This window comes from Gracilinanus agilis, chromosome 1, assembly GCF_016433145.1.
Source record: "Gracilinanus agilis isolate LMUSP501 chromosome 1, AgileGrace, whole genome shotgun sequence".
NCBI lineage: Eukaryota > Metazoa > Chordata > Mammalia > Didelphimorphia > Didelphidae > Gracilinanus > Gracilinanus agilis.
This window is the reverse complement of record NC_058130.1, coordinates 372,292,722-372,304,293: the sequence shown is the minus strand read 5'-3', so window position 1 is coordinate 372,304,293 and position 11,572 is coordinate 372,292,722. Positions and strand designations below refer to the sequence as shown.

Sequence of the window (11,572 nt, the reverse complement as noted above, 5' to 3'; positions counted from 1 at the left end):
TTCCAGAAAAAAAAAAAAAGAAAAGAAAGGAAAAGCAAGGTAGACTTCCTTCTCAGAAGTTAAGACTTTCTGCTTCAAAAATCCCACCCCAGGAAGAACAAAGTTAAGAGAAAATTTATTGGTTCCGCTTATGATGACGTCACGACGTCGGTTTAACCCTTGCATTGCGCTCCTTACACAGGTCGCGTTCGCAATTTTGCTTTTCCATTGGTTGGTGTGTTTCCTGGCGTCTACGTGCAAGCTCGACCAATCGCTGGCCACGGAGCTCCGCCCTCCCCTTCAAGGCAAAGATGGCGGCCTCCATCCGGAGAAAGTTACTGCTCTGTCCTGGGGCCTTACGGCTGCACACTGCGGCCGAAGTCACCATTTCCGAGGCCTCGGTGGCGCGATACCCACCTGTGGTAGCCTCGCTGACTGCAAAGAGCAAGGCGGCCCGGCAGCGTCGGGTGGATCGTTGGCATCAGCTGGTTCACAATGCGGCCTCAGTGGAAAGGAAGCTGCGCTTGCTCACAAAGCTGCAGCGCATGAAGTATGTAGTGTACCCTCAGACCTTCGCCCTCAACGCAGACCGCTGGTACCAGAGCTTCACCAAGACTGTTTATCTGAGCGGCCTGCCCCTTCCCCGGCCCCCTGGCCCCGGCGAGCCCGGTGGCCCGCCTGATCTGGCCCAGCTACGCTCGGCTGTGTGTGATTGCCTCCTGCAGGAGCACTTCTACCTGAAGCGCAAGAACCGCGCCCCGATTTTGCAGCAGCAGGAGTTCCTGGCATCTCCCTTTCTCCATCAGCTCGTGACCTCCTTGACCGGGCTGCTGAGCCCTTACAACCCGAGCCTTGCCGCCGCTGCCCTCGGTGAGTGTCCGAGGCCGGGCCCTCTCCCGGAGGACCCGGAGGCACACCAGTCCTGGCCTACTCTCCTTCCTCCCAGGGTCTCTTACCCCACGCTGCCTTCCAGCCCAAATTGGGAAGACCTTAGAGTTCTTCACCCGAAAATGAAGAAATTGATTTTTAAGTCGTATACACACCGAGGGTAGTGTAAAGAATTACCATCGGTAGAGTTTGACTGCAAATCACCTGTTGGTGCCATTTTAACCAAGCAAAAGGTCCACTATTTCATGAAGTTGTCCCATAGAACTAAGAGAGGACATTTAATAATAATATAATAACTAATCTTTAGAAATATATTTAAAGATGCCCCATGCAACCCACAGAACCGCTCTAGAAAGGAGATATTATTATCATTTTATTGACAGGGAAACTGAGGGGAACAAGTACTTGGGTGGAGTGGAAATCTGGGAGGTTTGGACTTCAGACTCGAGTCCTGGCTGTATCTCACTGGGTCATCCAGTTGGTGGTTTTGCCATTCAGGCACATCTCAGGGTGCAGGTGTTAAGGGCCTTAGCCCTTAGAAGCAAAGTGACCTTGGACAAATGATAGTAACTATAAGGAGAGCATTCATAAATTGGCTGAAGGTTTACAAAACACTTATTAGGTAGATGATGCAGTGCTTAGAGTTCCAGACTTGCAGTCAAGAAGATCTAAGTTCAAATCAATTATTAGTTGTGGGACTCTGGGGATCCCAATGTGAGTATCAAATAATATAATTTTAAAATGATTAGCAGTGTTTTAGCTAATAACTAGCCAAAATGAATATAGACATTTCAGTTCTGATTGACATTTGATCAGCATGTAAACTCTTGTGATGTAACCCTTGCAAAAGTTACAAAGCTACATCATAATAAGCAAATTAGATGTCCTTGGCAAACTTGTAAGGGATGGAAAAAAGATGAGAAAGAGAAATATGAAGTAATAGACAATATGAAAAGTGCAGGAAAGATAGAAAAAAATGCTATGAGAATTACAGGCAAACAGACCTAGAAAGATTCTCTGTAAACTAAGCAGTTATAGAATTTGGAACTTAAAATTTTAAAGGAAAGGAATAATGTAAAAAATTAATAAATTTTTAAAATTTATTTTAAAAAGGAGCTCTAACAACCAAGTATTTTGTTGAATTATGTGCCAAGGAATCAGAAACACATAAAATATAATCACCCTTAAAATACTTGTGTTTTATACAGGTAAAGCAGATACATTGGGGTTTTATTTAAAGCAATGCTATAACAAGATATTGGTCTTTATTCAAAGAAAACCTGTCCCAGCCCAAAGTAGCAAGCATTTTATAAATTATTGAATTGATTCCTATTTTTAAATTGTTGGCATCATCTCCATTTCAAAGATGAGAAAACTAATTTAAATTTTTTTCAAAATGAGAATTCACATAAATAGCATTCATTAAATAATTTGGTACAAGATAAGGGAACAGATTTGGAGCTTCATATCTTTTCAGTAATGCATCAGACTGGAAATTAATGCTCTTAAAATATTAATAGAAAAATAAACTGTGGTTGTACCAGATCATATTCCTTTTCAACTCAAAAGTACAGTGACTTTACTATACTGTGGTGGATACAAAACTAATGACGAGCTTCTTTACATTGCTTGCCTCATACCCAATGTTCACAGTGGTCCCCTCTATCCACAAGCACTTTACCATTGTAGACCTTACAGCTAATGTATCCCTGATATCTTGATCTACTAAATTTCTCTCTGTAGCTACTGTTTTCTTTTCTACCCCCTCTTCTATTCCTTCTACATTTCTACAGAATCTGTAGTTTTTGCTCCTGTCACACAAACCTAAGTAAACCCATCTGTTTTCTGTGGTCTTCTGCTGGTATTACCAAATGCTGCTGGAAAAAGCCACAAATCTTCAGTTTTTATCCATTATAAATTTAAACTTACAAATACAACCTTACCTGGACCCTCTTTGTGGTTCAAAAATCTTAGCACATAACCTATTGGTGTTCTTAGCAGATGACTAAGGCAGGACATCAGTTCTTTAGTTCACCATTTGTGTCTCTTTATCTTTTTCATTTCTAGTCCCTTTTTCTAACAAACATTCTCTTGATTCTTTAATCTCTTCCTATTCATTGGTAGGGCATTCCTATAAACAAACTTCTTTGATTAAAGAAACTTATTCCCTTTTCATTTTCAGTCTTCTTACAAAGGAACAACTTAGTTCCTTTAGTTGAATATTGACTATCTATAATTTCTACCTTTTTTGTTGTTGTTGTTGTTGTTGTTGTTGGCATGTCCACTCATTCCTTAGCCCCTTGTGATCTGTTTTCTATTTCCATTACAGTATCTGATTGGCCTTTTCAAAGGTCACAACTGACTTCCTAATTGCAAAGTCTAATAACCTTTTTCCAGTCAGCATGCCTGGAGTTTTCTGCCACTTTTAGCTATTGACCACCCCTTTCTCCTTAAAATTTTCTATTTTCTTGACTTCTGAGATGTACTTGGTTCTTTTGCTTTTTAATTCCAAGCCACTGTTATTCCCTCTTTCTCCTTTTCCCCTCATTGTAGATGTTCACTAAGGCTCATTCTTTAATTCTTCCTTTTTTTCCATCTTTCCTGACAATCTCACCAGATATATTCATCCAACAAACATTCCTTCAGCATATGTTATGTGTATGTCTGTATTAGGTAGTGTAGATACAAAAATAAAATAGGAACCATCCCTTTTTTTAGAGAGCTTATATTCTTCAGGGATGTGGGGTTGATATTCCCAGATAAAGTATAATGCCAGGTACTGGTGATGTGTGGTACAGATGAAATAGGGAAGAATAGAGGTGAGACAGAACACATTCATTTGGGGCAATGAGCAATTGAGCAGTGAAAACAAAAATGTTCCTCCAGGGCAGAGAAGATGATGGAGTAGATTCCAGGTATCACTGGTAGCCTGGACAAATGTACAAATAACAATCACAACCTAATAAGAGTAGATGAGATATCATGAGAAAAGAAAGAGAGCTAAGTATAGAAAGCCCAGATCAGAGCCTTAGAAGAACCCAAATTTGTGAAACAGGAAGAAGTGCTGAAGACCAAGGAGGGTATAATGAAAAAGCCAGAGGATGAACTGTATTAAAAAATAAATAAATGGTGCATTTTTATAGTCAAAGGAGAAGAAAGATTGAAGATTCAAGAAAGCAAAAACTTAAGGGAATTAAATTCCACAGCAAATTGAATGGTGTAGAATCAAGAACATAGGAGAGACAAATTTTACCCAAAGCCTGGTAAAGAGTAATTATTATAATAAAAAAAATTCACATTTACATAGAACCTCAAAGTTTACAAATCATTTTTTTCATGACAGTCTTATAAGGCAAGTTTATTTTTAGTTTAAAGATGAGGAAGTTGGGACTCAGATTTGAGTTGCTTTGCTTTGCATCAAGAATCTTTCGGTAACAGTATTTTTAAATCAGGATAAAGTTAAATCACTAGCCTTAAACCTAATTATTTCAACACTTAAAAATATTGTTAAATTAATTAATTTTGGAATAGGATGTTTGGATTGCTTCAAGCATTTAATGTTAAAAGCAATGATCTGTGGTGTAAGAACCAAAATAGTTAAAGTTCACTGAATGAAAAAATCTTTTTTATTAGATTTTAAACGTCCAGTTCACTTTTATTGGTGGCGTGGTGAAGAAATAATTCCAAAAGGTCATCGTCGAGGTAGAGTTGATGCATTACGATACCAGATAGATGATAAACCCCATAACCAGATTCGTATACTAAAACAACTTTCAGAGGTAAGAATTTTCCTTTAAATATGATCTTTATTCCTTTAGATTATGTTCTTTATGAGGACTCCATTACTATTGGGGAAGAAAACCTAAAAGTAAATAATTCATCCAGCTATATAATAATTGTAAATTAGAATTATGAATCTTTATCTGATATTCTGTTCAATTTACAAATATTCCATATATGATTCATTATATTAACATATGGTTACCTTAGACAGTGTCTGAATCAAAGTTATTGGTTAACTTTCCTATTATGAATACAATAATTTTTTATAGGGTTTTATAGTTATAATTTTAAACCGAGAGAAAATCCTTCTATTCGAAGCAATTTATTTCCATACATCTTTGAATTGGGCTTCATATTATATTTGTATTTCTGAGGAAAAACAAGTAAACTTACAAACTTGCCTTTGCTTCTATATGTGATTAAAATGAATTATTTCAAGTTGCTTTTTAAAAACCTCATTTTACACATTTTTTTAGTGATTAATGTGTTCATTTGAATGTTAATTGTAATAAAATTTTAAAAATGAAAAAAATAATATTTGACTTTCTTCCTTAAGTTTGTACCATTGGATTACTCTGTTCCAATAGAAATTCCTGTACTGAAGTGTAAACCAGACAAACTTCCATTATTCAAACGACAGTATGAAAATAACGTATTTATAGGTGAGTTTATCTTTTAGAAGTGATGTAACTGTGTTTAAATTTCTGTGTGTGTGTGTGTGTGTGTGTGTGTGTGTGTGTGTGTGCGTGCGCACGCACATGTGCATGAGTGAGAGAGAGAGGGGGTCGAAGAATAAGGAGGAGGAGGAGGAAGAGGGAGGGAGAGAGGGAGGTACAGGGACAGGGACAAGGAGCAAAGAGGGAGAGAGAAAAATTGTTAATGCCCCAAAATTTTATTCTAAGTACTATATCATAAAATCATGCAGACATTCTACATTATAGAATTATAATTTTTACAAAGGCATTCTTGAGATATTGCAAATTTGGTTCCAGACCATTCCAATAAAGTGATTATCACAATAAAGCAAGTCACATGAATTTTGTGATTTCCCAGTGCATATAAATGTCTTGGTGGAATGTATTCTAAGTGTGAGTGCTATCCTATGTATAGTAATCTATTAAGTGTATAATAATATTACATCTAAAAAACAAGAGTATGTGCCTTAATTCAGAAATACTTTATACCTAAAAATGCTAATTTTCATCTGAGCTTTCATTAAGTGATAATTTATTTTGCTGGTGGAAGGTCTTGCCTCTATTTTGATGACCAGGGTAATGGTTGCTGAAGGTTGAGAATAGATATGGCAATTTCTTAAAATAAGACAGTGACGTTTACCACTGACTCTTCCTTTCATGAAAGATTTCTCTAGCATGCAGTGGTATCTAATAAAACAATGGTGTTTTACCTACAATTTTGGACTTCTTCCAAAATTAGAGTTAGTCTTCTCAAATTCTGGTGCTGCTTTATCAGCTAAGTTTATACAATAATCTTCCATATTGTTGTGTCTCAAGTGCTAGGAAGGCTAAGGAGGAGAGAGAAGAGGAAATGCTAGTTGGTGGAGCAGTCAAAACATGCAGCATTTATTCATTTTTACCATGTTACACGGATGTGGTTTGTGATACCCCAAAATAGTTACAAAAGCAGTGATCACAAATCACCATAACAGATAGAATAATAATAAAAAAAGTTGAAAATACCGTGAGAATTACTAATATGTAGTGAGACATGATATGAACACATGCTATTGAAAAAAATGGCATTAGTAGACTTGCTTGACTTCCTTATTTCCGTTGTGTACACTTGTCCCAGTTTAAACATTAACCTTTGTTGGATGATATTTTAAGTGGCTATAAAATAAATTGGCCCTGGATCCCCAGGGACAACGTGCCGTGCCCTACCCCCCTTACCCCAGACAAGGGAGGGAGAGGCTCTCCCATTGGGCTCCTGGGCTAAGGGACTGGTGATGAGAAGAATGTGTGGAAAGGGGGAGGGGACTGGCCCCAGCTCCCTTCCAGCTCTTCTGCCTCTGAGCCACTCACCTTGCACCCTGTGTGCTCCCATTGGACTACTAGGCAGAGGGGCAGGCAATGTGAAAAAATGTTCTCAGGCTTGGTGGAGAGGGGGAGGGGAGCAGCTCCACTCAAGTCCCTCTGCCTTTCTAGGAATAATTGGGGGGAGGGAATGAGGGTGGCCTGCATGTCCACAGAGGGCACTCTGTGTGCCATCTTTGCCACCCGTGCCATAGGTTTGCTGTCACCGATCTAGTCCAACACTTGGTTTTTACAAATAAACTGATTAGAAACTGAATTGATTTCTCTTGTCATATAACCAGAGAAAGCCTAAATTAGAACCAATACCCAAATCTCTTGATTCTTAGATGACTATTGTATAGTTCTGCCTATCAGAGCAATTGCCCTTTACCATTGCAGTATGAGGTCACCATTTCATAAATATTGACATTTATAATCATTTCTACTTTCAGAACATGTTGATTAAAAAAGTTCTTTCATTATCTGTATTAGGGTTGTTTAATTTTTAGGATCTCTTTTAAATCAGTGATAATTCTCCCCTCCTCAATATACTATGTGAGTTTCTTTACTCATGACTTAGTCTTGCCCTTTTGTTAATAGAATCACACTGCAGAAGAAAATAATGCTGGGAGAAAATAGAGCCCCATATTAATTGATTGTAATTAATTATAGTAGTAATCTTGAAGAAGAATTTTAACATTTTATTCCAGTTCTCTTATTTGGCATTATTCTGTTTTAAGTTTTTTCTTTGTTGTTGTTCTTGTTAACACGTGATTTTGGGCTTATGTTTAGAAACTCATTTTTGAAAAGGAATGTTTTATGTACAGAGCACTTTGCTTGTAGAAAAGAAATGTAGACAACATAAAATTATTTAATTTACAAATGGATGTGAAAAAATTAGTAAAGCAATACATAATAGAAGTGCTCATTTCTTATGTTTTGCCTTTTTTTTTTTTTTGCTTTTGAATTCAGGAACAAAATTAGCAGATCCATGTTGTTATGGCCACACTCAATTCCATTTATTACCTGACAAAATAAAAAGGGAGAGACTCTTGAAAGATAATCGTGCTGATCAGATAGAAGTTGGTTATCGAGCCAATGCTATTGCAAGTCTTTTTGCTTGGACTGGAGCACAGGCTATGTATCAAGGTAAGGCTGATTTCATAATTTGATATATGCTTGAATTATGTCCTTGACATTTTAAGAATTGAGTCATGTAATGGGACTTAGTTTCTTTGGAAAGATGTTGGCAGATTCTTAACACTTAGAACAAATTAGAAACATAATCTTTGATTGTTTTAAGGAAAAAATAATTATAGTGTTTGTGTTAGGATGCCTGGAGGTCCTGTGGTAATGTTGTTGTAATGATTTCCACTTTTATAGTAAGAACTCAAAGTGTCTTTTCTCTTTTTGTGATAGTTTTGATGTACTTTGTACTCTGGGCATGAGTTAATCATAATAAACTCTTTTTTGTGTAATGCCTTATATAAATAAACTTGTAGGTAAATAGCCCCTATTTTTGCAGGAATGAAGTCAAGCTTTATGAGACTAAAGTTTATCAATAGCCTATATCCTTTCTTCCCCTGAATCATATACTAAGCTATGTTACAAGAAGTGAAAGCATGATGCAGCATACAGCAAACATATCCCAGTGGGATATTGAAGACTCTAGTATAGCTGTCCCAGGATAAGAGGCAAAGGGTAATGGAAACTAATGATTCTTCATATTTCCACACCAATGGTGAACTTTCATGTCTGAAATGTCTGTGTTATGATTTGTACTTAAATCCTCTATTCTTGGAAAAAAGAAAGAAAGAAAGCCCTATTTCTAATATATAATAAGTAAAGTTTCAGTTTTGATCTATTCCTGATGGTTCAAGAAGTCTCTGACTGCTTTAAGTGGCCGAAGTGATGATTGATTGGCCTTTTTGGGCTCTTTATCTGTCATAACTATTCAGCAACTTTGGGAGGTGATTGTAGTGTCAAAGTTGTATCAAGATTAGGTGTAGCTTGACTAGGGCAACTTTTCACAACTTAGAAAAATGCCTGGGAGATAAAATGTTTCTCAGAGTTAGTAACCTTTGCAGAATTATCTTTCCAAGGAATTGATGAATGGAGCAGTCAGCAAAGTCAAAACCAAATGAAATCCTATTGAGCTTTTTAAGAAGCTAAGAAATCAGAATAGACTTAGTAAAACACAGTTCAGCTTTTGATCATTTAGCAAGCAAGCATAAAGGTTACATTGTCTGACATAAAAATTTCATATCTTTACTTGAAGTTTCCTTTATTATGATTTACTCTTTTAATTATATATGTATGTGTGTATACACACACAGTTTATTATATGTGTATGTACACATGATGAGAACTCATCACTGACTCATCTAGGCCATATCTACTCCTCCCCCAATTTCCTCACATAAACCTTCTAATAAAACTCCTTAAGTTCAGATGTGCTCTGAATCAAGGAATTTGACCAGATGGCCTTGTTGGTATTATGGCCAAGATATTTCTGTGTGGAAATGTATAATGAAGTATAAGGCAGGACTGTTGGTAGAGAGACAGAATTTTCAATGAGAATATAATTATAAAGGAGTAAAGTAGAGGTATATTCCTGGGTTTTGCCAATGACAAAATATTAAGGTAAAGAAGATGCTATTTAGATGTAGGAAAAAAGCTAGTATAAGACAATGTCCCAGAAATTATAGCTGGGGCTTCTTGATCGAAGACCTGATGAAGTCAAATAAATCAAATGCAAAGAAGAGGCAATTTAGATTGCCCAAGTAGACAAGTTGAATATTTTCTAAAGATAATTTCAGTGGAGTGATGAAGATGCAGAATGGTGTGGCAAAGATCAGAAACATAGTGCTCAAATTATCAAATGAATGGAAAGAAAGGAAAGATGGTTGGGAGATGGGGATCAAGTGATGATTTAGGAAAGTAGAAGTCAGGACATTCTTATGGTATGATAAGTAATGATTTATCATAATAAAAATATTTTTGCAATTGATGCATTGGAATTAAGAAGTTTGAAAATTTGTGTACTAATAGTGGCTTTTGTATAAATGGAATTAGCTCATCCTCATTCATCCTTTAGACTCTAGCCATCAAAAATAATGTCACCCCACCTAACTTAGAATTAAGTGGGGAGGGAAGGGTCTATTACCCACATGTGATAATAAGTAACAAATCAAAAACAAGGGACTGCCCTTTGGGCAGTCCAAAACAGTGTTGAGACTGCTATTTGTCTACTTGAAATTGGAGGTGGATGCAGGAAGTGACAAAAGATGCTATCTTTTAAATATGATGGTAACTTCCTGTGGAGGCAGTTGACGCTTTGAACTTGGTGTAGAAGGATCTCTGGTGAGACCTCAGACTGCTTCCCTCTGAATTATCACGTGGGTAAGTTAGGCTGACTTCTTTCTCCTCCCTCGGCGTTTCTGGAGGCTCTACCCTCAAGGAGACCTCTCTTGCCTCTTGTTGGAGGAGGCCTTGTGGCTAGAAGCCTCATTTAATTAACCTCTGTGCTCCTCTGCTGAGGCCTCTAAATTCTTACCTGGTCCGAACCTCTAGTCCGGACCACAGTCTCTCTCTCTCTCAATTTCCCTACCTTCAACCTTCCTAATTGTAAATAACTTCCATAAAAGTTATCCTGACTTGGGTCTATTTTAATTTGAAATCGTGTTAATCTGATTTCTGGCGACCATGCCATAAATATCTAGTTTCCCCTCTTATACTTTTGATCTTGAACAAGTTACATTCCTCAGGTGTTAGTTTTTCCTTATTAAAAAAGGAATTTAGTTCCATTATGGAAAATAGTTAGAAAAAGGTGAAGATATAGTGATATGATTTAGAGAAGTAGGAATGAGAAATACTTGTAAGAAATTGAGTTTTTTTTTGTGAAACAATGTCTGTGTTTCATCTCCTTTAATATTACATTAAACTTTTTTTTTTTAAAGTATGTAACTTAAATTTTACTTTTTTCTACAGGATTCTGGAGTGAAGCAGATGTTACTCGACCATTTGTCTCACAGGGTGTAGTCACAGATGGAAAATATTTTGCCTTCTTTTGTTATCAGTTAAATACTTTGGCACTTACTGCTCAGGCTGATCAGAATAACCCTCGTAAGAATATATGTTGGGGGACAGAGAGCAGACCTCTCTTTGAAGTTATTGAAGATGGTGATGTTAAAGGCTTCAATGATGAACTTTTGCTTCAGTTAGTTCAGTTTCTAATGAACAAACCAGAAGAAAACAGATCAGAACTGTTATAGAGAATTTGGAAATATTTAGACTTCATTGAATGTAAAGTAAATCAATCATGATTTGTCATAATTATTAATGTAAAGATCTCAAATAAATCATAGAGATATTTCTTACTGTGTTTTAAGCTTTTCTTTTGTTGCTTCAAATAATGTTATTGAAAAATTTTAATTGAAGATACAGAATGTGATTTTATCGGGGGGAAATTTCATTCACTAAAACCAATTAGACCTTTGTTTCTTAATTAATGACTTTATTTGGCCTCAGCAGCTCAAATCACCTTGTAACCAACTTTCTTATGCTGTACCTCTCTATAGACTTAACTAGACTTCTTTTCCTATCAATTAACAAACATTTTTTTTAAAGTGTTTTTGTGTTCTAGGAACTGTGCTGAGATCTGAGGATACAAAGAAACTGCAAAAACAAGACTGCCAAAGCAGCTTATATTCATACTACAGAGACCACATATGTAAATTAGTATATGTAAGATCAATACTGAGTATAGAGAAGGTAACAAAGAAGGAAGCAAAAGCACCTGAAGAGACCAAGGAAGACCTCGTAGAGTAGTTGCAGTTTGAGCTAATAAAGGAAGCAGAGTTGAGAGGGAAAGAATTACAGATAGGGGGAAT

General features: G+C 36.6%; 1 protein-coding gene across 1 annotated transcript; it reads left to right on the top strand.

The window, feature by feature from the left end:
* Nucleotides 1-290: 290 nt before the first annotated feature.
* On the top strand, nt 291-11,036 carry MRPS30 (mitochondrial ribosomal protein S30). The gene is made up of 5 exons (XM_044657752.1): nt 291-849; nt 4,501-4,646; nt 5,207-5,312; nt 7,653-7,829; nt 10,671-11,036. Exons 1-5 carry the CDS (start codon nt 291-293, stop codon nt 10,952-10,954), a joined length of 1,272 nt encoding a protein of 423 aa, XP_044513687.1. The 3' UTR covers nt 10,955-11,036.
* The last annotated feature ends 536 nt before the right edge of the window (nt 11,037-11,572 follow it).